This window comes from Oncorhynchus mykiss, chromosome 7 (genome assembly GCF_057628025.1).
Source record: "Oncorhynchus mykiss isolate SJ-2025 chromosome 7, ASM5762802v1, whole genome shotgun sequence".
In the NCBI taxonomy this organism is placed as follows: Eukaryota; Metazoa; Chordata; class Actinopteri; order Salmoniformes; family Salmonidae; genus Oncorhynchus; species Oncorhynchus mykiss.
Window position 1 is genome coordinate 72630480 of NC_143028.1, and position 27832 is coordinate 72658311.

General features: G+C 41.7%; 1 protein-coding gene across 3 annotated transcripts in view; it reads left to right on the forward strand.

Annotated features, from left to right (window-relative positions):
• Window positions 1-25603, forward strand: part of LOC110528546 (E3 ubiquitin-protein ligase rnf213-alpha) — a 60460-nt gene extending 34857 nt beyond the window's left edge. For 2 of the 3 annotated variants that reach the window (XM_090241938.1, XM_090241940.1), the window contains 40 exons: window positions 275-3877; window positions 3971-4101; window positions 4206-4301; window positions 4444-4568; window positions 4698-4820; window positions 4955-5007; window positions 5138-5282; window positions 5574-5709; window positions 5841-6032; window positions 6121-6251; window positions 6563-6720; window positions 7194-7403; window positions 8139-8326; window positions 10896-11016; window positions 11608-11708; window positions 11946-12125; window positions 12211-12377; window positions 14785-14887; window positions 15019-15133; window positions 15249-15435; window positions 16115-16311; window positions 17081-17203; window positions 17343-17453; window positions 18093-18335; window positions 18560-18653; window positions 19455-19489; window positions 19580-19683; window positions 19791-19947; window positions 20285-20459; window positions 20828-20958; window positions 21134-21382; window positions 21527-21656; window positions 21795-21875; window positions 22071-22251; window positions 22484-22685; window positions 22799-22876; window positions 22987-23184; window positions 23444-23536; window positions 23799-23977; window positions 24533-25603. In XM_090241938.1, coding sequence (XP_090098064.1) covers window positions 275-3877; window positions 3971-4101; window positions 4206-4301; window positions 4444-4568; window positions 4698-4820; window positions 4955-5007; window positions 5138-5282; window positions 5574-5709; window positions 5841-6032; window positions 6121-6251; window positions 6563-6720; window positions 7194-7403; window positions 8139-8326; window positions 10896-11016; window positions 11608-11708; window positions 11946-12125; window positions 12211-12377; window positions 14785-14887; window positions 15019-15133; window positions 15249-15435; window positions 16115-16311; window positions 17081-17203; window positions 17343-17453; window positions 18093-18335; window positions 18560-18653; window positions 19455-19489; window positions 19580-19683; window positions 19791-19947; window positions 20285-20459; window positions 20828-20958; window positions 21134-21382; window positions 21527-21656; window positions 21795-21875; window positions 22071-22251; window positions 22484-22685; window positions 22799-22876; window positions 22987-23184; window positions 23444-23536; window positions 23799-23977; window positions 24533-24683 — 9177 coding nt within the window. In that variant the 3' untranslated portion in view covers window positions 24684-25603. The remainder of the gene's footprint in view (window positions 1-274; window positions 3878-3970; window positions 4102-4205; window positions 4302-4443; window positions 4569-4697; window positions 4821-4954; window positions 5008-5137; window positions 5283-5573; window positions 5710-5840; window positions 6033-6120; window positions 6252-6562; window positions 6721-7193; window positions 7404-8138; window positions 8327-10895; window positions 11017-11607; window positions 11709-11945; window positions 12126-12210; window positions 12378-14784; window positions 14888-15018; window positions 15134-15248; window positions 15436-16114; window positions 16312-17080; window positions 17204-17342; window positions 17454-18092; window positions 18336-18559; window positions 18654-19454; window positions 19490-19579; window positions 19684-19790; window positions 19948-20284; window positions 20460-20827; window positions 20959-21133; window positions 21383-21526; window positions 21657-21794; window positions 21876-22070; window positions 22252-22483; window positions 22686-22798; window positions 22877-22986; window positions 23185-23443; window positions 23537-23798; window positions 23978-24532) is intronic. The other variant, XM_090241939.1, reaches the window with a different exon arrangement.
• The last annotated feature ends 2229 nt before the right edge of the window (window positions 25604-27832 follow it).

Consider the following 27832-nt stretch of genomic DNA (forward strand, 5'->3'; position numbering starts at 1 on the left):
AACTCGATATTGAAGGGGATACATCACCCAAATTATGAAAATCACTTAACATTTTCTTTACTTTGAATATAGTCTATGGGGTGGAGTCTACAACCCAATATTTGGCTTTGTTTACTTACGGTCACCTACGGCTAGCATTAACATGGTTTTCACACAGCAATTGTAGTATATCGTAAAACTAGTTATTATATACTTTTTGTGTTAGACGTCCCATTTGTGTTGTGTAGGTAGGGTTTGTCAAAATACTTAATATGGCATGTATTTGTCTGTCTAGGATCCGATGGGACACGTTTCTCTCTTTGAGGTCTTTCCAAAGGTCTTCTGCCGTCCCCCAAAAGAGGTTATGTGGTTGGAAATGAGAAATGGAGATGATCCAGAGCTGAAAAGTGAAGACCCACTCATGGATGACCAGTGTTTTAGGAGTGAGGCCTTTCAAAGACCATACCAGTATCTAACACGGTTCCATAGGGGTGAGAATCTTGACAGCTTCACCTACCAAAGAGTTGAAGGAACTCATGCAGAGTGCCTTCAAATGCTCTTCATCTACTGTGGCATAAGTGATCCGTCCTGGGCAGAGCTGAGGAACTTTGCCTGGTTCCTCAATCTTCAGTTGCTAGACTGTGAGACATCGGCCTTCTGCAACTTTCAGTTCATTGGAGACACTCTTAGGGGATTCAGAAACTTTGTGGTTGACTTCATGATCTTGATGGCCAAGGACTTTGCCACTCCATCTCTCTGCATCACTGACCAGAGCCATGGGAGGCAGCAGATGGACCTCAATGGACTCAACGAAAGGGATCTAGCCCCGTTCCTCATTCGAAAGAGATGGGAATCAGAACCGCATCCATATATCTTCTTCAATGATGACCATGCATCCATGACCTTCATTGGATTTCACCTACGGGAGAACAAGAAGAATGGGGTTGATGCCATTAATCCATCAACAAATGTGGTGATCAAGAGAAACATTATGACCAAAGATCTGTACAATGGCCTCAGACGTCAAAGAGTTCCATTTAACATTGACTTTGACCAACTTTCTCGGGCAGATAAGATTGTGCGTCTATGTAGCGTGCTGGGGATCAAGTGGCCAACAGACCCTGATGAAACATATGAACTCACCACCGACAACATACTAAAGATGATGGCAATTCATATGAGGTTCAGATGTGGCATTCCAGTCATCATAATGGGGGAGACTGGTTGTGGGAAGACACGACTCATCAAGTTCCTGTGTGAGTTGAGAAGGAGTGGAGCGCCCACCGAGAACATGAAACTGGTCAAAGTTCACGGAGGAACTACATCTGACATGATCTACACCAAAGTGCACGAGGCAGAGGCTGTTGCGGTTGCCAATAAGGAGAAACATGGTTTTGATTCTGTTCTTTTCCTTGATGAAGCTAACACCACGGAAGCTATAAGCAGCATTAAGGAGATCCTGTGTGACAACACTGTGCAAGGACAACAACTTGGCTACCAAACTGGACTGCAGATCATTGCTGCATGCAACCCTTACAGGAAACACACAGATGAGATGATCAAGAGGCTGGAGAAAGCTGGTTTGGGTTACAGGGTCCGAGCTGAAGAGACTGAAGAAAGACTTGGATCAATCCCTCTTCGGCAGCTGGTGTATAGGGTCCAAGTGCTGCCCCCGAGCATGATTCCTCTGGTGTGGGACTTTGGACAACTCAATGACCACACAGAGAAAATGTACATCCAGCAGATTGTGCAGAGAGTTGTGGGAAAAAATTCAATCAAACGGGTATCCATCAAGTTGATCACTGATGTACTGTCGTCATCGCAGAGATTTATGCGACAGAGGAAAGACGAATGCAGCTTTGTCAGTCTCAGGGATGTGGAGCGCTGCATGCAAGTTTTTGTGTGGTTCTACAAGAACCACTCAATGTTTTCTAAAGAGTTAAGGGCACTCTTCCAGAAACAACCCCGGGGGGAGAGGAACAGGTGTGACCAGGTACCCCCACCTGCTAGTGATCCAGTTGATTGGTCGCTGTTGATGGCTGTTGGTGTGTGTTATCAAGCCTGTTTAGAGACAAAAGGTGAGTACCAGAAAGAAATCTGCAAATTCTTTCCCCGTGTCCTCCCCCAAAATATGAAGCAGGAAATCTCACTCATGCAGGATCTTCTCCTAAGTGGGGTCCCAATGGGAGAGACAATAGCAAGAAACAAGGCTTTGAAAGAGAATGTGTTCATGATGGTGATCTGCATTGAGCTACGAATCCCCCTGTTTTTAGTTGGCAAGCCTGGGAGCTCCAAATCTCTGTCCAAAACTCTGGTTGCAGATGCCATGCAGGGCCAAGCTGCACATTCCGAGCTGTACAAAAGACTGAAACAAATTCATCTGGTGTCCTTCCAGTGCAGCCCTCACTCCACGCCAGAGGGAATCATCAACACATTCAAGCAATGTGCCCGTTTCCAAGAGAGCAAGAATTTGGAGGAGTACATCTCTGTTGTTGTGCTAGATGAGATCGGATTAGCAGAAGACTCCCCCAAAATGCCTCTGAAAACACTGCACCCCTTACTGGAGGAAGGCTGCATTGATGACGAGCCATTGCCCCATAAGAGGGTTGGATTCATTGGTATCTCCAATTGGGCCTTGGACCCTGCTAAGATGAATAGAGGCCTCTTTGTGTCCCGTGGTGACCCAGACCAGAATGAGCTATTCGAAAGTGCGAAAGGCATATGCTCATCTGACAAGATGATTCTGGAGAAGGTTAAGCACCTCTTCAAACCCTTTGCCAAAGCATATATGAAGACTTGCAAGAAAGGCAAAGGGTTTTTCGGCTTACGTGATTACTACAGTCTGGTCAAGATGATGTTTGCCATCACCAAGATCTCTAAGCAGAGCCCTGGTGTGAACCAAATCATTGAAGCAGTCCTGAGGAACTTCAGTGGAAGGGATGATGTGGATGCGGTGTATATATTCACCAAACAGCTGTGGGGCAAATCGAATAAACCTGATTTGGATGGGATCAGCACTATTGATCTAGTGAAACAAAACATAATTCCAATTTGCCAAGACGAGGAGTGCCGATACCTTCTTGTCCTCACCAAAAACTATGCCGCCCTCCAGATTCTCCAGCAGACATTCTTCTCAGACCAGAGCCATCCAGAGATCATCTTTGGTTCCAGCTTCCCAAAGGATCAAGAGTACACTCAGATCTGCAGAAATATCAACAGAGTGAAGATCTGCATGGAAACTGGCCAGACTGTTGTGCTTCTGAACCTTCAGAATCTGTACGAAAGTCTCTATGACGCTCTCAACCAATACTATGTTTCACTTGGGGGTCAGAAGTATGTCGATCTTGGATTGGGAACCCATCGTGTGAAGTGCAGAGTTCACAAAAATTTCAGGCTTATTGTCATTGAAGAGAAGGAGGTGGTCTACACACAGTTCCCGATTCCCTTGATAAACAGACTGGAAAAGCACTACCTGGACATCAACACTGTCCTCAAGAATGAAGGGAAGGAGATTGTCAAACAACTTCAGGAATGGGTCAAAGTGTTTGTCTCTTTGAAAAGCCAGCAATCCAAGACAAACAGATATCTTCCAACGGATGTCTTCATTGGCTACCACTCAGACACATGCTCCTCTGTAGTCCTTCAAGTTACAGAGAAGATGAAAGATGAATCTGACATTTCTGACCCTCAAAGAAGAGTCCTGGATGAAGCCAAGTTCATCATGCTGAACTGTGCCACTCCAGATTCTGTCATTCGTCTGGATGGGACCAAATTGTCTGATGTTGAGATAGAGAAACTGACACAAATATATTTTGAGGAGCAGAAGCACAAATCCCTGGCTGACTTCATTGCATCTCACACACGGCTGGAGGAATGGTGCCATGCCCACTTTACAGAGGTAATTCACTTGACTATTTTATCTTTTCAAGAATATGGATTGCATTGAATGCATCTTGTATTCTTCTCACATATCTTTTGGCTCTTTGTGAAGGTCACAACGTTTTCCCGGCAATTGACAGCAGGAGATATAAAACAGCTCCAGAATATCACAGAGCTTTGCGACATCAAGCTGCTCTCACTGCAACAGTTTGACACAGAGCACTCCTTCCTCAAAGAAATCAGGTCTGCTTTAAAAGTTCTGCTTTGTTTTTTTACATTTGTATTAGTGTTACTGTGTAGATCATTCTTGAGAAAGATATTAGAAAATAACTTTGTTCCCTCTCTAGACAATTTCTTGACTCTACCTCTGCCGACAAAGTCCTCATCATCCAAGCTGACTATGATGAGGCTTCCCAGAGCATGAACATTCTTGCATCTGCCAAGTGAGTCTTTTCTTTTTGGACTTGTCATCACAACTATTGGATATTAACTAGTGGGATAGATTTGCAAGATCCTGTTATATATATAGTGTAGTTTTTTGTGTCCTTTTTTTAATTTAAACTTTTTTGTTTTTTATCTCTATAGGTATTCATCCATAAATGAAATCAACAAACCGAAAGCTAATGGTGGCAATGGAAGGGTGTTTGTGTACTTCGTTACCAAACTGCCTCGAATTGAAGGTGGAACCTCCTATGTTGGATTCCATGGAGGTGAGATTTAAATGTTGTATAAAATGCTGATATGATAATATGACCTCGCACTCCACAGAGAAAATGTTATCCATTCTGAAATGTTTTCAACGTTAAAGAGCAAGTTCCATCCACTTTGTTTTTGCAAAGGACCCTGGAAATCAGTTCACATTGATGACCTTAGAAGATCCAAAGAGTTTGTATCAGATGTCCAGTTCTTGAGAAACCTACCCATCAGCCAGCTGTTTGAGGACATGAAAGAGCCCTGTTATGGTAAATTAACTTGAATTGCTTTTACACTCATTAGCACTAATGCCATAGTTAATAACAATTATTTTCAATTAGAAATAACTGAAAATAATTGTTTGAAAGTAACAGTTTTCATATAACTTTCTTTTTTGATGAAGCAATGCAACCCGATACAGACACAGACTTCCAACCACCTGCACCAGAGCACTCTGTAAGTATAATGGTGGTGTTTGATGTTGCAATCAAAAACATGGATGTACTAAATGTTGCATAAGTTTGTATAAAGTTTATAGGTATGGGTGAGTGTTATTCATCTGAGCATGTTGTTGTTGTTGTTATAGGCTGTGTTTGAAGTCACAGATCTAGTGCGAAGCTGTGTGCAGAGTGCAGTAAGCATGCTCAGAGATCAGGAGGACAGTGGAGCTCTCAGCACCAGGAGGGTGGAGATCCTGCTAACACTTATGGAAGATAGTGAGGACCTGAAAGGTTAGGAACTAACCCACAGTATTCCAGTGTTTTACTGTAACTCCAAGACCCAAGCACTGTTTCAATGGTTAAAGTCCAGATCTAGAACTTTTATTACAAACTTTTATTACTTTTATTACATGATTAATTTTATTACATGAGGGGTTCTAGATCTATGTGTTGAATTTTGTTTAGACATTTTTGGCCCGAGACAGACTTAGCTCAGATCGTAACGGCAAGCCAATAATATAGCCAAAGTTAATTTACTTTTACATGTATTGATATACTTGGTCTCGGTATTGTGCCCTAAAGCTGTGTTCCTGAAAACCCTGAGGAGCCGCCTTCACTCTCTTCTGGAGAGCCACGAGAGAAACATCCCCTCCCCCAAGTACTGGGTGTTAACAGAGGCATCCAACATCAATGCTCTTCAAGAGGGGGGAACTTTCACGTATGTTAATCAATGATACTGCACTGTTAACTCAGCTCACATATAGTCCATCATTTCATTCATGTTCAAATGATAATTTGTTCTCATCGTTTAGGAGTTTAGTCTGTCCATATGCTGTATGTGTTCCCCAGACAAACTCTGTGGAAGAAAATCCAAGCAGTGGTCACACCCGTTTTGGCTCAGTTGGTCTCAGTTATCGACAGGGACTGTAATCTGGACCTCCTCCTAGACGTCAACTGTGGGGAAGAAGTCAAGAAACTGTGGCTGGAGATATTCGGCAACAACGAAATGCTTGATATTCCTCTTGTCAAAGTGGATTCCAAGTAGGTGGTTTTGCTCATGTGCGATGTAGCCAGAGTATTTCTGTGTTACCACGAGGTCCATCACACTCTATTTGTGTAATTCCTACAGTTCTGAGTCTAAGACCATTCTGGTACAGAGCCATATCACAGCTGAGAGGACCATGCGCTCCAGTATGCCCTTCAGCTGGAGGATCAGAGATATCCTGGATGAACTAATGATGCAAACTCAGCAGTACGAAAGTAAATATTCGAATGCCTTCTTTTTTTTTCTGAAAGATACATTTAAATTGTTCTTAAATGCAGTTATCAAAACTTACCAAGGGAGACTCAAATGATAAGTTTGTCTTAAAGTTCTTAATTTGCATGTGTGTGTGTGTGTGTGTGTGTGTGTGTGTACCACAAACCCCCTCGGGCCTTATTGCTTAAACAATGGTCTGAAACATTAGAAAAGTTTTCACTATGTTTGTGTGTTTCTTAACTCCGATAACTAATCACTTACAGTATTTTTAGTTGCAGAACTTGCATAAACTTCACAACATTTTTCTCTGAAGGACACAGTCCTAGGCAGTTCGAGGAATTCTTTCCGAAAATCCCCCTTGGTCAGTATATGGCTACGATGAATGAAAAAATGCAGAGGGAATTTTTTCAAAGGTACCTGCAGGATTTCATTGCCATGACGATGAAAGTGTCTTCAGCGGGGGAGTTAAAGGTAAGTTATTGCACAGTTCTTCAACATGTTCATACAGATAGTCAATCGAACAAAGCGCTAATGCTGCAATTAGACGAGGGATGCAAAAAAAAAACAACGCAATATTAGTCGGCATAGCAGGACAAGAAAGCAAATAAGAGAGTGACAGCAAAAGCAAGCCAGCACGACGCTATGCATTACTATTGCGATTTCAGTAAACAAACAGTGCAAATCAACATCCGGTAGAAGGCAATGCTACGGCAGATGGCAAAAGATTCCTGTCTACAGTGGCGGCTGACGGCGTTCACTGCCAGTGTCAACGGCATTTATCTCATAGAAAACAATGACATCCGGTTTGCTGTCTACCTCCTACCATCTAAACACAGTATTAGCCTCCATTTAGGAATGGTTAATTCATATTTATAGTCAGATTTGATATACTATGCCTACACATCAATTAGGTAATCTTAATGAATATGTAACACTCTTCCCAGCTTCTGTGTGACGCCCTGAACAGCTGTGTGAATGAGCTCCAGAGGCGACGAAAAGCTCCAAGTGAAGAGATTCCATCCATACCCCTGATCCACTCGGCCTACCACATGTACCGCACCCGCCTTCAGAACCTGTCCAGGATGATGTCCCTGCAGCCACAGGTGGCCCTTCACTTGCAGCGAAACCCACAAGTGAAGGATAGCCCAGTGATGGTAGGTTCATTGATTTTCCACACACTGCTACATTTAGTAATGTGAAATCCGTGTTTAGGGGCAAAGTGTTTGTGTTTATGAGTGCATGATAGTAGTTGAACTTTTACCAGTGTATTGAAAGGAGGCTTCCTACATGCTACTAGAAATGTCATATTATGAAATGGTTTGTTCCGGCCAAGCAATCTGATTGGTCAAAAGTGTGTTCCAGTCGTGTTGTTATTGAGCACTTTATCACTTTGTGATCAGTCCGCCTGTGGCTTGTTCCTTGTGATCGACCGCATCACGTTGTCCGCCTGTGGCTTGTTCCTAGTGATCGACCGCATCACGTTGTGATCAGTCCGCCTGTGGCTTGTTCCTAGTGATCGACCGCATCACGTTGTGATCAGTCCGCCTGTGGCTTGTTCCTAGTGATCGACCGCATCACGTTGTGATCAGTCCGCCTGTGGCTTGTTCCTAATGATCGACCGCATCACGTTGTGATCAGTCCGCCTGTGGCTTGTTCCTAGTGATCGACCGCATCACGTTGTGATCAGTCCGCCTGTGGCTTGTTCCTAGTGATCGACCGCATCACATTGTGATCAGTCCGCCTGTGGCTTGTTCCTAGTGATCGACCGCATCACGTTGTGATCAGTCCGCCTGTGGCTTGTTCCTAATGATCGACCGCATCACGTTGTGCCAGACCTGCTCTTGTGTTATTGCTTTAATAACCATTTCTCTGCCTCACTCTACCAACAGGTTCTGGACATGTACGCAGCAGTTGCCTGTGTTGAGCAGCTGGGGCCTCCTGCGTTGGACTCTAATACCCAGTGCCAAGACTGGCTGACGCAGGTGAAAAGACTGCAGGGGTCTATGGAGCTGGTGTGCTCCCAGGGAAGCCTGAGGCAGTATGGAGAGAGGAGCCAGGAAATGTTTAACTACATCCGGTGAGAGAAATGGCCATTTGAAAGACTAGAGAGAGCCAAACATTAGACTTTTTGAAGGTAGACTTTTTATTTTATTATACAATTCTGAAGAAAAACATTTTTGATGCAATAACGCAAGAACACATGATATTCAAAAAACGAGCAGCAGCAGTTACAGTGCCTTCAGAAATGATTCCCACCCCTTGACATTTTGTTGTGTTACAGCCTGAATTTAAAATGGATTAAATTGAGATTTTGTGTCACTGGCCTACACACAATACCCCATAATGTCAAAGTGGAATTATGTTTTTAGAAGTTAATTTAAAATGAATAGCTGAAATGTCTTGAGCCAATAACTATTCAACTCCTTCATTATGGCAAGCCTACATAAGTTCAGGAGTAATTATTAGTCACATAATAAGTTACATGGACTCACTCTGTGTGCAATAATAGTGTTTAACATGATTTTTGAATGACTTCCTCATCTCTGTACCCCACACATACAATTATCTGTAAGATCCCTCAATCGAGCAGTGAATATCAAACACAGATTCAACCATAAAGACCAGGGAGGTCTCCCATGCCTCACAAAGAAGGGAACCTATTGGTAGATGGATTTTTTTTTAAAGCAGAAATTAAATGTCCCTTTGGGGATTGTGAAGTTATTAATTAGGCTTTCGTTGGTGTATCAATACAACCAGCCACAACAAAGATACAAGCGGCCTTCCTAACTCAGTTGCCAGAGTAAAAGGAAACCGCTCAGGGATTTCACCATGAGGCCAATGGTGACTTTAAAACAGTTACAGAGTTTAATGGCTGTGATAGGAGAAAACTGAGGATGGATCAACAACATTGTAGTTACTCCACAATACTAACCTAAATGTGTCGTGGAAATTCATACTGAGAGAGACTTTGTCATTTCTTCAAACAATCATCTTTATTTAATATAGATTAATTATTGCCATAATGAAACTAGTCAAACCAACACTCTTGACTGTTGGGCCGAGCAGCCTAACCTTTACAGAAAGGGTTTTTTATATAGCCGACACTAAGAAGGCTTAGTCATGGCTGGTCCCACCCCTCCCATTCAGATCAAGAGGCATCATAAGCCACTCTGGGTTCATCCGGTCGTTATCTGCAGGGGGTTGTTGTCTTAACTCCACCCTGGCTTAGTTTCCCAGTTGCAAGGATGATTTTGAGACAATGAGGGATTGTTCTACTCCTAAACTATCCCTAGTAAAACACATTCTTGTCTATGCAATGCAGTCGTTAACTCAATATAGGATGATTTTGAGACAATGAGGGATTGTTCTACTCCTAAGCTATCCCTAGTAAAACACATTCTTGTCTATGCAATGCAGTCGTTAACTCATTTGCCATCTCTAGTGACCATGCGCCCAGATTAGCTGCAGGGAACTAGAGTGGAGACCATAAAAACACAGCATTTGTAGGACAGAAATGTCTTACAATTAGTTACATATTAATTATTAACAATTAATATCAAATAAATCATGCAAATACATAATTATTCTATCACGATTGACAGAGTGAAAATAAGGAAGCCTGTACAAAATACAAATATTCCAAACATGCATCCTGTTTTCAATAAGGCACAAAGTAAAACTTCAAAACAATTGGCAAAGAAATTAACTTTATGTCCTGAATACAATGCGTTATGTTTGGGGCAAATCCAACAAAGCACATCACTGAGAACCTATCTTAATATGTTCAAGCATGGTGGTGGCTGCATCATGTTATGGGTATGCTTGAAATGGTTAAGGACTGAGGAGTTCTTTAGGATAAAAATAAATGGAATAGTGATAAGCACAGGCAAAATCCTAGAGGGAAACCTGGTTCAGTCTGCTTTCCACAAGACACTGGGAGATGAATTCACCTTTCAGCAGGACAATAACTTAAAACACAAGGCCAAATATACACTGGAGTTGCTTACTAAGAAGACAGTGAATGTTCCTGAGTGGCCAAGTTACAGTTGGGACTTAAATCAGCTGAAAATCTACGGCAAGACTTGAAAATGGCGGTCTAGCAATGATCAACAACCAACCAACTTGACAGAGATTGATGACTTTTAAAATGTATATTGTGTAAATATTGTGCGATCTAGGTGTGCAAAGAGACTTAGCCAGAAACACTCACAGCTGTAATTGCTGCCAAAGGTGATTCTAACATGTATGATCTCAGGGGTGTGAATACTTATGTAAATTAGATATTTCTGTATTTCATTTTCAAGAAAAAAAAAAAGTATATTTAAGTCATTATGGTGTACTGTGTGTAGATGAGGGGAAAAAAATAATATTTAATCAATTTTGAATTCAGGCTGTAACAGAACAAAATGTGGAATAAGTCAAGGGGTATGAATACTTTCTGAAGGCACTGTATATGAATACCTGTATTCATTTGTGAGTTTGGCCAATAGGTTGCATCTTTGACCTTTCTTTTTGATGTAGACTTTTAAGAAAAATATTTTAGGTTTTCTGTATGATAAACTTTTAATACAATGTAATTGTACTTATCCCAGATATGTCTAATACCCCCAGAATTAATAACGATTTGTCCTTGTTTCTGTTTCCAGTAATAATTGGAACCACATCTGCATCCTCTCTCTGTTTGTGGAACACATGCTGCTAGGCTTTGAGTTTGAGGAGAGGGAGCTCAAGCCTCTGGTCCTTGAACACACTCGTACCTTAGGCAAAGTAAGTTTATCTAGTATATTTTGTTTTGACTAACTTAACATGCTACAGAACGATATTCTATATCACCATTTTCGCATTTGTACTCTAAGTTTTTTCTTATTTTCATCCCATATTTGCCCTATGTGATCTTGAGCTTTGTAAACAGTTCTATCCAAATATAATTTTTGGACGGTCACTAAACATTGTGCTTATTTAACTTGTGGGCTAAATCAGGCTCACACAGAATGTTTATTGGTAGACTTAAACAAATCTACTGGTCATGGGCTTACAAAACAAATACACCTGTACCATGTCAGATATAGAGTTGAAATGTATACACCTCACACTCATGGTTATGGGCTTAAAGAAAGTTCAGATGTATTCAATGTTGAGTTTGAATCCCAATTTTACTCTTTATATACATCACAGAAGACTGAAATATAACAAAGCTGTTTATCATAGAAACACCTGATTTCCGGGCGTTTATTTAAAAAAAAGTTTATTCATTATGAAAAATATGGATAACATTCCACCCATGAGGCCACTAGGTTATTAGACTGCAGGAAAGGGCTACTTCATTTATTGGACTGCTATTTGTATCTTGTATGACAGATTCTGTCAAAACATTCAGACGTCAAATCTGAGGAACCCTTTGCAGCCGTCATTAAAATACTGAAGTCATGCAAGAAAGGAGCAAGTGATCTTATTTGCAAGTAAGGCGCAATTGGTTTCTTTATTTTGTTGTAAATGTTATTCATATAATTTTTCTATGTTATTTGCTGTCGCTGATAAGCTGTCCCTTACGGAAAGAACACATGAATTTTACATGTGAACACATTTAAAGTGTTCCAAAAACATTTGAAGTTAGATTTTCCACATGTGAAATCATGTGGTTTTTCTGTAAGGGATATACAGAATTTGATGGTATTACCATATGTTGTTTCATTTAGGTTTGATCTCCAGTGCCCTGTGTGTATGGGGGAACCAGAGGACCCCGTGGACCTGCCCTGTCACCATATTTTCTGTCTGACCTGTGTCAGAAGACGTGTCAACGTGGGCCAGATGTACTGCCCCATGTGCAAACAGGAACTCCCAGATGACTTTGAGGTGAAAGTGTCTGAAGACGTACGGTGGGTGTGTTTTACAGTTTTGACTATGGATACCGCGACAGTACTTTCTTAGTGAGTGTCTAATCTGTCTCCTATGGTTTTGCAGAGCTTCCATCACCCTAAATGGCCAGTTCAGACAGAGTTGCAGTGCGTTTTTCATAAACCTCGTCACTACTGTGTGCTTCAAGGACAACATCCCCCCATCAAAGGGTGTCATCCTGCAGCTGTTGTCCTTCCTCATGGTCGAGACAGACCCGATTCCACTCATCAGAGGTACCCCCCCAAACACACACACGTATATACAGTACCAAATCAAATCAAATTGTATTGGTCACATACATGGTTAGCAGATGTTAATGCGAGTGTAGCGAAATGCTTGTGCTTCTAGTCCGACAGTGCAGTAATATCTAACAAGTAATCTAACAAATTCACAACGACTACATGAGTAATGTAGGATATGTAAACATTATTAAAGTGGCATTATTTAAAGTGACTAGTGATACCATTATTAAAGTGGCCAGTGATTTGAGTCTGCATGTTGGCAGCAGCCTCTCTATGTTAATGATGGCAGTTTAACAGTCTGATGGCCTTGAGATAGAAGCTGTTTTTCAGTCTCTCGGTCCCAGGCAGTGGCTCAGTGAACAGGCAGTGGCTCAGTTGGTTGTTGTCCTTGATGATCTTTTTTGTCCTTCCTGTGACATCGGGGGCTGTAGGTATCCTGGAGGGCTTTGCCCCCGGTGATCTGCAGACCGCACTACCATCTGGAGAGCCTTGTGGTTGAGGGGGGTACAGTTGCCGTACCAGGCGGTGATACAGCCCGACAGGATGCTCTCGATTGTGCATCTGTAGAAGTTTGTGAGGGTTTTAGGTGACAAGCCAAATTTCTTCAGCCTCCCGAGGTTGAAGAGGCGCTGTTGTGCCTTCTTCACCACGCTGTCTGTGTGGGTGGACCATTTCAGTTTGTCTGTGATGTGCACGCCAAGGAACTTAAAACTTCCACCTTCTCCACTACTGTCCCGTCGATGTGGATGTGGGGTGCTCCCTCTGCTGTTTCCTTAAGTCCACGATCATCTCCTTTGTATTGTTGACGTTGAGTGAGAGGTTATTTTCCTGACACCCCACATCCGAGGCTGTCTCCTCGTTGTTGTTAATCAAAAAAAGTTTGGACACACCTACGCATTCCAGGGTTTTTTATTTATTTTTACTATTTTGGAATGTTGTATTTTTCATAATTAAAAAAAAATTATGTTGAAAATCCGGTGTTCATAGGAAACAAATAATACTTATGGAATCATGTAGTAACCCGGAAAAGTGTTAAACAAATCAAAATATATTTTATATTTGAGATTCTTCGAAATAGCCACCCTTTGCCTTGATAACAGCTTTGCAAACTCTTGGCATTCTCTCAGCCAGCTTCATAAGGTAGTCACCTGGAATGCATTATAATTAACAGGTGTGCCTTGTTAAAGGTTCATTTGTTGAATTTCTTTCCTTCTTAATGCGTTTGAGCCAATCAGTTGTGTTGTGAGAAGGTAGGGGTGGTATACAGAAAATAGCCCTATTTGGTAAAAGACCAAGTCCATATTATGGCAAGAACAGCTCAAATAAGCAAAGAGAAACGACATTCCACCATTACTTTAAAATATGAAGGTCAGTCAATCCGGAAAATTTTCCGGTTTCTTCAAGTGCAGTCGCAAAAACCATAGAACCGTAGAGCCCAAAACACCAGTCTCAACGTCAACAGTGAAGAGGAGACTCCGGGATGCTGGCCTTCTAGGCAGACTTGCAAAGAAAAAGATATATCTCAGAATGGCCAATACAAATAAGATATTAAGATGGGCAAAAGAACACAGACACAGAGGAACTCTGCCTAGAAGGCCAGCATCCCGGAGTCACCTCTTCATTGTTGACGTTGAGACTGGTGTTTTGCAGATACTATTTAATGAAGCTGCCAGTTGAGGACTTGTGAGGCGTCTGACACTCTAATGTACTTGTCCTCTTGCTCAGTTGTGCACTGGGGCCTCCCACTCCTCTTTCTATTCTGGTTAGCGCCAATTTGAGCTGTTCTGTGAAGGGAATAGTACACAGCGTTGTACGAGATCTTCAGTTTCTTGGCAATTTCTCGCATGGAATAGCCTGCTTTCTCAGAATAAGAATAGACTGACGAGTTTCAGAAGAAAGTTAATCGTTTCTGGCCATTTTGAGCCTAATCGAACCCACAAATGCTGATGCTCCAGATACTCAACTAGTCTAAAGAAGGCCAGTTTTATTGCTTCTTTAAGCAGGACAACAGTTGTCAACTGTGCTAACATAATTGCAAAAGGGTTTTCTAATGATCAATTAGCCTTTTAAAATGATACATTTGGATTAGCTAGCACAACGTGCCATTGGAACACAGGAGTGATGGTTGCTGATAATGGGCCTCTGTACGCCTATGTAGATATTCCATTACAAATCTGCCATTTTCAGCTAGTCATTTACAACAATGCCTACACTGCATTTCTGATCAATTTCATGTTATTTTAATGGACAACAAATGTGCTTTCCTTTCAAAAACAAGGACATTTCTAAGTAACCTCAAACTTATGAACGGTATACACACACACACACAATTGACAGATTGGATTACGACTCAATAAGTGTTTGTAGCTGTGCTCTAATTGTATTGTCTTTGTACCAGCACAAAGTCAGATACACACCAAAGATTTCTCACCATTCGATGAGTCTCTGGACAAAAATCCTGTGGTGAGATCAGTGATACTCAAACTCCTGCTCAAGTACAGGTGAGTGAACCAGAAAAGCTGCTTATGTCATTGTAATGTTGTTGTAACCAGTAACGCAATTCAAGGTTTCAGAATAGGTATGGTGTCAACACATTTTCCTGAATTTAACTCATTTGTGTTTTGTTTTTTAGCTTTGATGAAGTCAAGGAATATCTGCAGCAGCATTTGACATCGATAGAAGAGAGCAACATTGTCGATGCAGAAGATAAAAAGGAACTGTATGCGTTGTACATTAACTGCCTTGAGGTATGATCTGATTGGGTGTCCATGCAGGCAGTCAAGACTGTTGCCCAATCAGAATAACAACATAGACCACAACTGCAGTATGACTATATGACTATTATACAACTTTCTTTCGCAGGACTCATTGTTGGAAAGAATGCCACAAGAAAACACCTGCCTTCAGGAAGAGACTGAGTTCTTGCATCACTTCCTGGACTCTGTCACTGACTCGGCTGAGACGGTCACAATAGAGTACCTGCAGCAGATCGCTAGGGTCCGCCTGTGCCTGGGCAAGGCTGCACACCTTCTCCATAGCATGCTGTCTGGTGAGAAAATGTATTAAAAAGCTCAAATCAAATCAAATGTATTTGTCACATACACATGGTTAGCAGATGTTAATGCGAGTGTAGCGAAATGCTTGTGATTCTAGTTCCGACAATGCAGTAATAACCAACGAGTAATCTAACCTAACAATTCCAAAACTACTTCCTTATACACACAAGTGTAAAGGGATAAAGAATACTGTATGTACATAAAGATACTGTATATGAATGAGTGATGGTACAGAATGGCATAGGCAAGATGCAGTAGATGGTATCGAGTACAGTTTATACATATGAGATGAGTAATGTAGGGTATGTAAACATTAACCCCCGAGTCCCAAGTTCTACTCCGTGTTGGTTAAAAATTGGGCTTGTTGGTATAAATTAATTTAAAACATGTTTTTTTTTTTTACAATATAAAGATTATTGAAACCACTGGGCTCGGATCTGATGCGATTACCAAAATTACAAATCTGATTTATTTTTCGAAGGTCCACACACCAAAAATTGGACTTTAAAATTATTTTTAAATATAGGGAATTTAGAGGCAACAAGAGCAACAACAAACATTGTGGCTGTTAGGCCATCACAAGTGTGTGTCATGGGGAATGTTGAAAACACTTGCAATAAGTTTGTCTGACGGATCCAAGACATGTCCTGAAAGAAGTGTCTGGTCTTTCAGGGGTATGTGCAAGTCCTCAGGATGTGGTTGAGGAGTTTCTTCGTGCTGTTAGGAACCTGTGTGAGAGGAGTGTGAACGACTGGTACCGGGTCTACCTGATCCGCAACATCAGCAGACAGCAGGGTGTAGAGTGTGTCCAGGGGATGCTGAAGGAAGCTGAGTACAGGTGGCTTTTCCCTGAAGAGATACATCAACAGGTACATAGTAACATACATTCTTAAATGTTTTATAAACCACATTTTTAACTGTTGAAAAAGCCTGTATTTATTTTCCTTTCATTAAAGTAATTGTCAAGTACATATTAAAGTGATATGGAAGACTACGTATATATCATATGATCTCTCTGTAAATAAACCCTCGCAACGAAGAACCATAAATGTGACTGGTTACAGGATCGGGAGCGTTTGACGCTCGTTCGTACTTCACAGTAGGACGTGAGGTCTGGCATGGTGGAGTTGACCATGCTGATGTTTGGCCATACATTTACATGTATTTCTTAAAGAGACGGATGGGGCTAAGGCTTAAGAGGGTGTGAAAAATGCTGAATGGGCGTAAACAAAGAAGAGCTCTCTAGCAAGTGTGAAAATTGCATCAACATTTTTCAAAGGGCATTTTCTCCAACTTGTCTCCTAAGTGTAGCAGCATAACTTTCCAATGTTTTCTCCAACTGCAGATATACAATTTTGAAGCTCTAACATTTGAAATAACCCCCGTACAGAGAAATCTGGCCACATATATGTGCATTATGAAAAATTCCGATATTGTCAACAACAAAAAAATTCTATGTGTATACCACATTGTGTCATAATTCAAGTCATCACACTTCTATCGTTTAATTATACTTGCCTGTTTTTTGATTTCATATTTATTTTCCATACTTTTTATAAGGATTCATGAAGTTGATATATATATTTTTTTTTTTAACACATACTGTATATGGTTGTTCATCTGCGGGATTATGTGCAGAATGAAGATGGTGGGCAGATGGACCAGTATCTGGTCTATGAAGAGCAATACCTGGCTGTACGGGAGGCTGTTGCCAAAGCAGTATTAGAGGGCACTGTGGAGGACATAGAGAAGAAGTGTGAGGTATTAGTGCAATTCCACTCAGCTCTCTAACAGTGTCTCGTGCATTACTATTACTATTGAAAGCATTTCTAATCATCTGAGGTAATGCATCATTGATAAGTGGATAATCCTCCGCTCTGCGTCTTTGTTTTGTTTATAGAGATGTACTGCACCTCCAAAGAGGCGGACCTTGTATATCCTGCTGGCTCTTTTCAGAGAAGTCACCAGTCTGTACCGAGCAGCCAACACAGGCCTCCACCCCAGCCCTAAGGTAGGAATACAGGCCTCCAGCCCTAGGGTAGGAACACAGGCCTCCTAGGGTAGGAACACAGGCCTCCCAGCCCTAGGGTAGGAACACAGGCCTCTACTCCAGCCTTAAGGTAGGAACACAGGCCTCCAGCCCTAGGGTAGGAACACAGGCCTCCACCCCAGCCCTAGGGTAGGAACACAGGCCTCCACCCCAGCCCTAGGGTAGGAACACAGGCCTCCACCCCAGCCCTAGGGTAGGAACACAGGCCTCCACCCCAGCCCTAGGGTAGGAACACAGGCCTCCACCCCAGCCCTAAGGTAGGAACACAGGCCTCCACCCCAGCCCTAGGGTAGGAACACAGGCCTTCACCCCAGCCCTAGGGTAGGAACACATTGGACTCTGTTGTTGATGATAGAAACGGGGCAACTAGTGACATTTCAATGTTAGATTTTCATATCATGTTGCTAATTTAAGTTAAATGTAACCTTTTCGTAGATTCCTAAAAAGTCCCCCCAAATCTCAATCAAGCCATCTTGATTGTCCCAGAAAATATGTTTGATTGTCCCAGAAAATGTTAGGATGAAATGTCTCATATGCCTAACTGAACCCTCAGTCCATACACAGAGGTTATATTTAACCATAATGACTGTCCTCCCTCAGAAATGCCAAGAACTTGAGTACTTCATCCAGGGTTCAAGGTACCTAGATCCCAAGCCAGTGAGGGACTTTGCCATGGCATTGGTGCAGAACAGGATGGGAGAACTGAATGTCCACAATGGTCGTACCGGTGCAGAGCACGTCCTTATAGAGCTGACTGTCCACCTGGCCGCTGTGTTGCTCACTGGGACAGAAGGAGTGCTTACACCTCTTCAGCAGCTTGGCCTGACTCCTAACAACATGCTGGTACGATCCATCTCACCATCTCATACTGGCTGCATCCCAATTGTCCACCCTTCTCCCGAAGGGATTAAACAATGGTGGAAACTCACTGTAGCCAAGACGTACACCAATCCAATGCTTTTTCAGCAGAAGGGTGGAGAATCGAAACGCAGCCATTGTTCTCATAAACATGTTATTCCAAGTTGAATATGGGAGTTCTGTCTTTATCGGACTGTCTATTCCAACAGAGAGCCTTCATTCCCACGATGCCTGAAGACATGCTGGCTATGGCCCAAAGGGTTTTAACACAGACTGGAGGCCTTCAAGCACTCACCTGGTATTGTAAGTACAGTGCCCATATAAATGTTGGTGTGCCCTATAACTATCAAATCTGCTTTCTCAATTCACCTGTGGCATTGATTTTGTTAACCTTTTACTGCAGTGGGCTAAATCAGTGTTTCTTGGTAGTCTTAAACAAATCTACTTGGAAACAAATGTATACACCTCACACTCATGGTTATGGGCTTAAAGAAAGTTCAGATGTATTCAATTTTGAGTTTGTATCCCAATATTACTCTTTATATACATCACAGAAGACTGAAATATAACAAAACCGTTTGACATAAAAACACTGGATTTTCAGCAGTATTTTTTTGGTGTGTTTATTAATTATGAAATGATGAAACATATTCATAACATTCCATCCATGATGCCACTAGAGGGCGATTTTGTCATTTGACTGCAATATGCTACAATATGTAAAGCTCGCCTGAAAAATAACAAATTACTTAGATTTACAAAACACTTTCTTAACTTCTGTATGTTTTGTTCGAGCTCACTTCATCCACTACCAAGAACATTCACCTCAGCTTTCAGGTTGCCGTAGTGTCCTAATGTAGAAGGAAGTATGTCATACTGATCCCTACAAAACAACAGCTATTGAAAAATTGCAGCCTAGAACACATATTGTAAGCATTATAGTAACAAATTATAATGACTCATACATGCACATGACAAGTATATAAAGCATTATACATGTTGGTAAAGTGTTACCGAATCATTAAATGATGAGTTGTGTTGTATACTGAGTAAAACATTGCAAAACTAAACATTAACATTTTTATTGACCTTTGTTCTCTACAGCCTGTCCTGAAGGACACCCTTGTGCTGTTGGTGAGGTAAGCACAGTTGTTAATGTATAATTAAATTGACAAACATTCACAATGTTAAAAAACTCCACAGCAGACTAATTCACCCCCTCTTTGCAGTGTGGTCGCCCCACCCAGCTGGCACGCTGTCTAGAGTGTGGGGCAGTAGTTGGAGGGAGGAACCATGCTCCTGTCAGAGGTTTCAGTGCTATGGGACTGCAGCGGTAAATGTGTTCCCTGTGGTGCTTACAAAAAGGGCTTCCTGTTCATATTGTTGCTAAAGCATCAGATTGACAGATCCCATGGTGAATGACTGAACTTGTCCTCTTAGGGGAGATCTGACAAGGACTGGTCACATCCTAGGAGATCCTCAGAGGAGGGACAACCCAGACTCCCAGGACACCAAAAACATGTCCCTCACCCCCTTCACCCTCGTCAGGCTGCTCACCCATCTAGCCATGCTGCTAGGGGCCTCGGAGCACCCACAGGTATGCCTGCTTGTCTGCCAATGCCAGCCCACTCTTTCTAGCACTGTGTAAAGTGTACCAAACGACAAAATAGTGGTTCTAGAGTTATATAGAGTAATATAGAGTTGTTGTTTATCATTCAAGTTCAAGTAGTTTATTTGCCATTATCTACTCAATTAGTGTATAAATAATTAAGCTTATCTACTAATTATATGGTTTTGATGGTAGTAAAATACGAAGGAGATGTAAAAAAAAATGACATATAGAAGATGAAAATACTAAAAGACAAAATATATGAAAGATGACAACTGCGGAATGCAGTATTTCTCAATAATAAGATTATCTCTCTTCTTTCTAGTCCATCCAGCAGATCATCCAGCCTCAAGTTGCTGACCCCTGTGGATTTCTGATCCTTCACCTGCTAAAGGATATGGATCATGTGACCAAAGCCCTGGGGAAGGGAACAGATGGCACGGTCACCGCCATCCACCTGATAATCAGATCCATCCTGGAGTCACCACAGACCAATCCATGTAAGGCCTTTCATTAATGCTCTCATAAGCCCTCTGACAGGTATACTATATTATCTGATTTGAACTCAATCAAGTTTTTAATTGTATACAGACAATCATATTTGAACACAATCAAGTTTTTAAGTGTATATTCACAATCATATTTGAACTTGAATAGGCTAATAAAGTATCACATTTTTTACTGTGAGCGAGAGTTGCACCTTTTCCTTTCAAATACCAATGTGATTTTTTTGGTTGAATCTCGTCTCACTTTGGTTGAGCGCCTCCCACTCCTCTCCAAACATTTTGAAACAATGAAAGTCAAAGCAAGTTAATTGTTTGAAATAAAAACAAAATCTAAATCACATACCTGCGTACTTCTAACACAGATACGAGTAGCTACCTCATGGACTCTTTGTTACTAGGGATGGCTGGCTATGATTCCCAACTGTCAACTAAAGAGGCCAGAAATACCTGGGAGTCAACCGTTGCTACTGACATCATCACTCCTCAGTTGAAGGTGAAACCTTTGGATAACATTTGAAGTTAGCTAGAGTTTGGTTAAAGATCTATTTGATAAAACATTAATTCCAGCTATATTCCAAGTCAAAGATAAGATTGTACCTTTGAAGGGAGAAAGAATTTCACTTTGTGTGTGTCTGTGTGTACATACCTGTGTGTGTTTGACATCACAGCATCTTGACCAGCGGCTGAGAGAGGTGAATGCCACAATCAGAAATGACTCGCGTGTCTCCTCTAACTTCATCATGAGGGTGACATTCGGGGATGAGTGTCCGTTGTCCTCGCTACCTCGGGGCTCCCAGGTACACTGTTCAGGAGTGTGGAGCTGCAGAGAGAGGGTGTCCCTACTCAGCCTCACCCACATCGTAGAGCAGAACGACGGAAAGGACAAGCTCCCTCTACTATGGAGGTTCCTACAGAAGGTAATCGTCACGAAACCTGTGTTCTTTCTTCCTATTGTAAATAGATGTTCTAAATCTTGCATCTTTGCATAGTTTCTGAGTGAGTCTGTGACATTTAACTCATGATCTCCTGCATTTTCCATATATCTTTGGGAATTTTCGCAGGAGGCAGAGTTCCGGCTGGTGAGGTTCCTTCCAGATATCCTGGCCCTGCAGAAGAGTCTGGTGAAAAGGTTCCAGAGGTCATCAGACCTGATGAATGACTCCATTAGAGAGTTCATCCAGAAACAGTCAGGTAACGTCAACTGTCCATCAGAATGATCCATCCTTCGCGATATGCAGCATAGTTATTATTGTCGATTGCCAATTTGAGACTAACTTATGAAAAGCAGAATTGAGTGATATAATTTATGGGGGTTTTGTCTTCTAACAGCACCGATGAGAGTGTGCTATGAGAAACGAATCCAGATCTTCCTGAATACATGGAACTTGCTCAGATTGTCAGTAGCTACCAGTGAGTTACCCTTCTTTGACTACAGTCCTCTGTAAAGCAGGACAAAGTTGGCCGTACAACTGGAACATTGTCTGTGCCCGAAATGGCACCCTATTCTCTACATAGGGCCCCGGTTGGAAGTAGTGCACTATGTAGGCAATAGGGAACCATTTTGGACATAATCATTTTTTTCACTTTGTGTGTTTGGATGTGCAGGTGAAATAAAGATCCCAGAAGAGTTCTGGAAGGATAATTTGGACCAGGACAGTGACCTCCAGTACCTCCTGCCACGGCGCCAGGGTCCAGGCCTGTGTTCCACCGCTCTGCTCAGTCACCTGGTGGCCCTGCACAATGAGCTGCTTCATGCTGTGGACCGCCACACTGGGGAAGACACCAGGTACAGCACTGCCAAGGAACCAATCACCCCTCCCATGCCACCCACCCCCATCCCAAACAAACCCCACCCACCCCCAACCTTGACTCTAAACACAATAATGAAAATATATTTTTTTAAGGTAGAATGGAAATGAAAGCTATTTGGAACTAACACTGGATTTGTTTACTGCACAGCCGTCAGCCAGTTCATCCAGGGATATTAAAAGGTCTCAAAGTACTTTCTGCTCCAACAGCTACAAGGTGAGTCTGTCAGAGCTGACAGATCTGCATGTGATCCGCTATGAAGTGGAGAAGGACCTGCTGCCCCTGGTGCTGTCAAACTGCCAGTACAGCCTGGAGCGTGGCAAGGAGACCCTGTCTGAGTACGATCTTCCCAAGATCCAGCAGCAGGTCCTAACCCGCTTCCTGCAGGGCAAACCCCTCATCACACTAACTGTGAGTCCTGGCTTCTAATTAAGGCCCCAGACCCTCTGGTGCTTACAGATCTGAAATGACTGGAAAAACGAAAGCAATGCATCACTTACTGAATCCAATGTGTTGACTTTCAGGGAATCCCGATTTTGGTCACCAGACATGAAAGAGATTACGAAAGCATTTTGAAAACAGTGAAAGGAAAAGTGTCTCAGGTAAGTTTTACGGAAGCATTATTATTACTTGTATTTGTTGACACACCATTGTGACGTCATGTGAATACATATCACATTTCAGTGGTACAATGTCATCGTTGTTTTCCCAGGAGCGTCTGCCGTCCCTGACCCTCACAGCCCTGTCCAGGGATCTGGAGTCGTACAGTGAGGTGTGTGATGCCCTGAAGGCTATGGAGCTGGCTCTGGGCTTCCTGTCCATGACTGGGGGAGACACCCACATGCCCTTGGTGCGTTACCTGGAGGACACGCTCAGGATGAGCGAGCAGACCGAACCACACTTCTTAAAGGTGACCATGTTTATTTGATATTGTGTGTCAGATTGATGAGCTAGAAAGAAATACAGTACAACCTCTAAGATACAAACCTAAGAGTTAGACTGCCTGGTCAACTGAACATGCAAACCTCCCTTCTAATGTGTTCTTATCTCTAAGGTCCTACTGTACTGAGATTCAATATATCTGCATTGTATCCAGTGTACCAGTCATGTTGCCAGTATTCCGTACATGTAGTCTAACGTGTGTGCTCTGTGCTGCCCCATTTCCTTAGGCTCTGGGCAGATGCAGTCTGAAGCACTGTGTGGCTCTGTGGCAGCTCCTCTCTTCCCTCAAATCAGAGAACATGCTGAAGAGTCTGAAGAGGGTAACCAACAGCTTATCACACATACTGTAGTAATACGTGACACAATCATCCTAAAAAGAACTCGCCGGCTCTATCATTGCAATCATTGCTGAGAGATGTTTCAGTGTTTTTCAACCCTAACATATTACTTTGGTCAATTTTAAGTAACGATTTGCACAGATGAGGAAGGGTGAATCTATCGCCATCATTGGGGTTGATTCCCAGTCATTCTGTATGATACCACTGTTGGTCTGGATTCCTTCCTCTATCTTCCCTCCTGAAGGACCCATTCTCTGGGGTCTCGGCTGAGTACCAGAAGCACCTGGAGGAGGAGCAGAAGAAGCTGCTCCAAGGTTTCATCACCGTGGGGAACATCAACACCTGGCTGCTGGAGATGCACGAGTTCCTCCTGCTGAACCTGGAGAGCCCTCGTGCCTCGGATACCTATGGACCACATTGGAGGTGAGGATAGACAGCAAGTGTGGGCGGGAACAGGGGCTACTCCCGAGGTCTTCCAATTCCAAAGCATCATTGTAACTCTCATTTTTCATGAAAAGGGACATTTGCCTTTTAAGTGCATGTGACATGCAGCTACCAAACACATACATTAGCCTTGGATGTGAAGCCACATTCACAATGGGAGGGCTAAAGTTGCAGATCTAATGTCGAAGAAAGGCAGATGTGACTTCACATATTTTGATGGTATTTGATCCCCTTGACTGAACAACATTGTCACGTCTACTCCCGCTCGCCCTCTATGGCGCTCAACGTCCCCGGTCTACTCTCCACCGGTCCTGGGAACACTCATTAGCCACACCTGGACTTCATCACTACCCCCTTTATCTAGCATCACTCTTCAGGCAGTATTGGTTCAGAATTGTTTTTGTAACACTCCATGTTCGGTATTATTAAAATCACCATCTGCACCTGCTTCCTGCTTCCTGCTTCCTGACTCCCTGCGTTACAGTTCCGAGGTCTGAAATCACAACCTGTTTTGTCTTCTTTCTCTCATTCTAGTGTCAAAGAGACTTTGACTACATACATGGACCACAAAGAAGTACAAGTCCCTCCTGACGTGGAGGCTTCCTTCCCCGACGAGATACTCCTCTCACAGATTGTGGAGACCTGGAAATTTACTGTGACTTACAAACAAGAATGGATGATGTAATCGATTCCACCTGAACGTGATTTGTAAAGGACTATACTGGATCACCGGGGAAATGTTAGAATAGAACACAAGTGCTTCTGATTGTATGCTGTATAGATGTATGTGCTTTCTCCAGTGGTATCACAGTATGTGCCACACTGACACACCATACTTAGATACTAAGAGGATTTATAACTGGTATGTGGGGAATCTTGCCTTTCTCCTTACAAAACCTGCCTTGAATGCAACATTTTCTCAGGAAAACATTCCAAATATCATTTTTTTGCTCAGACTATGGGGTTGGTTCAATACGTATCGCTGATGTTCAGGGCAATAGCGCAATTGAATATTAAAGGCATTGTTACTGCGTTCGCATGAGACTGCATTCACGGTAAACGCTGCATATGTCGGCTCAATTGGAAATTACCTTTACATTTTAAGCGCGCCATAGCGGTGGACTTCGGGTAAACGGATTGAATCAAGCCTTATTTTAACCAAACTGTGTTTACAGAATGTTTTATGCAATCATTTTTGTTATTAGATGTTTATTTTTTGTACATTATTTGAGAGACTAACTCCAGTGCAGTTTTTATGTTTACCACATGTTTATGTTATGCTCTTCTCTTTTACACATTGTACTTTTAAATGGGTTTATATTTGGGGAGAATATTGGTGGTTGGTGTTATTTTAAAGTTAATATTTCCAAACATTATGTTCAGATCAGTGCAATAAGCATCCGCTTGAGGGTGCTATTGGCCCACATTTTGTAATTTACAGTCCTGAAGATCTAAAATCAAGTTTGTTAAATACATGACCTAATACTTTTATCTGCCTGGTTTTAATGTATTCTGGTTGAATATGACTACATTATCTTCTTCCATTTGTTTAAAAAAATGTGTCCAAATCATGGCATCTTGAAATAAAAGGGCTGGTGCTGTCAAGAGGGATGTTTGTCACGCCTTTGCTGGTCATATACTTAATGTACAAGCCTAGATAATACCCTCATTTCACTAACTTGCCTTTGCCAATGGGTCATATTTAATTTATTTATAATTTATTTATTTTATATTTATAGCTTATAACCTATTTAAGCAGACCTTCAAATTGTTGCGTAAGATTTTAATTAATAAACTGTTAATACATGATTACATGTAATTGGTTCATGTATTCATTTAGCATTAGTAAATATTTTTTATGTATAAACCATATTAGAAATAACTGTTATATGTACATCATTAATAACAGGCCTTGTATTAAATATTGTATAATTATTCCTCATGTAATGGTTAACAAACTATCTAAGGGGAGCGATCAGAGAGTTCATGCTATCTGTCTTGAGACTTCCTCTAGAGACTGTAAACAAGGTGACTTTCCACCGAGTGCACAGACGTGGAGCTCGCAGCGACAAGACCAAGGGTCCCCGACCGATCACGCAAAAATTAAACACTACCAACAAAAGGAGCTGATCAAAAGCAGGGGAAGGGAACTTAAAGGTCTCAAACTCAGTCTGAATGATCCATTTCTCCAAGAGGCTGTATCCTGTACAGAGGCAACAGAGGGAAAGGTTTTTTAAGCGTGCCTTTCTCATTGTAGACTAAAAATATCTGAACACTATGAAGTTGATATGTGCACAAACACACTCTACCCGCTGGTTTACACATATGGACACATACACACACACACTTGACCTCTCTCCTCTCACTCTCTCATTCTCTATTGTCTAGAGCATTTTTTGTTTGTATATCTTTTGTATGTCTTTGTCTACATGTTTATCTATGTTTACAGCAAGCAATGGGAAGATATCAGAACAGGGACGTTGTGGAATAATAAAAAATTTTATGGGATGCATTTGTACTGTAGTGAACCCGTTTCTATAATAATGCAAGGTCTCTTTCATAATCATGTGAAAAGTCAATTGCTATGAAAATACTCGGATGTGTTTTTCTATGAAAAGTATGTTAAATGTAACTATGATGCAACTATGATGGCTTTACCACAACAGGCTGTACCACAACCTGCCGTGATTGGTCCCAGTCCCAGCGTCGTCTGGGTTTTGCCGGTGTAGGCGTCATTGTAAATAAGAATTGTTCTTAACTGACTTGCCTATTTAAATAAAGGTAACATATAACAATATATATATATATATATATATATATATATATATATATATATATATAACAATATATATATATATATATATTAATGATGGTGATACAGTATGGATTCCAATTATCATCCTGAATATTAAAGAGTATGGATCATCCTAATTTGGACCACATAGATTAATGAGCCATGTCTCTTTTTATCACCCACTTTCATATTCAAAAGGATCCACCTTCCTTGCGAGTCATTCCTGACTATTTGCACGTTCAGATCGAAATTTTTGTTCATCACACACCTTTTGAGTTCCTTTGTCCATGACAGAAAATGATTTCACCACCCCTTTCCACGCAACTTCATCTAAGTGTAACAGTATAACTTCAGACCGTCCCCTCGCCCATACCCGGGCGCAAACCAGGGACCCTCTGCACACATCAACAACATTCACCCACGAAGCATCGTTACCCATCGCTCCACAGAAGAGCAAGGGGAACTACTACTTCAAGGTCTCAGAGCAAGTGAAGTCACTGATTGAAATGCTCCGTTACATAAGAATGTAGAGTTAGTTTCCTGTAAACAGTATATGTTATATTCCTTTTGTTTTAGCCAGGTAAAGACTGATTTTTTTATATATAATCTACTAAACCATTATAATTGTAACTGGCTATACCTATTTCAAACCTTACCATAACTAGATTCTAGTCTCAGATTACAGCCAATTGATTACAGCATTAACCTAAAAATGGAGGAGGCAGGTGGCAGTGGGAGGTGGTAGGGAACTGATCTGTCTGCCCAATTTAAAGGATCAAAACTGGCAGAGGAATACAAATCGCATAAATAGGAAAGTATACCAGTTTCATTTGAGGACCAGGATGTTGACAGCTGTGCCAAACATATTGCAAAAAAATTGGTAAGAGATTTTTGACGTACCAATTCCATGGTGCAGGGTGTATCTCAAAGTTTTGCTCACCTGAGGTGGAGTATCTTATGATAAGCTACAGACCTCACTATTTACCCAGAGAGTTTTCATTTGGTTTTTTTCATAGCTGTCTATATACCACCACAGAGCG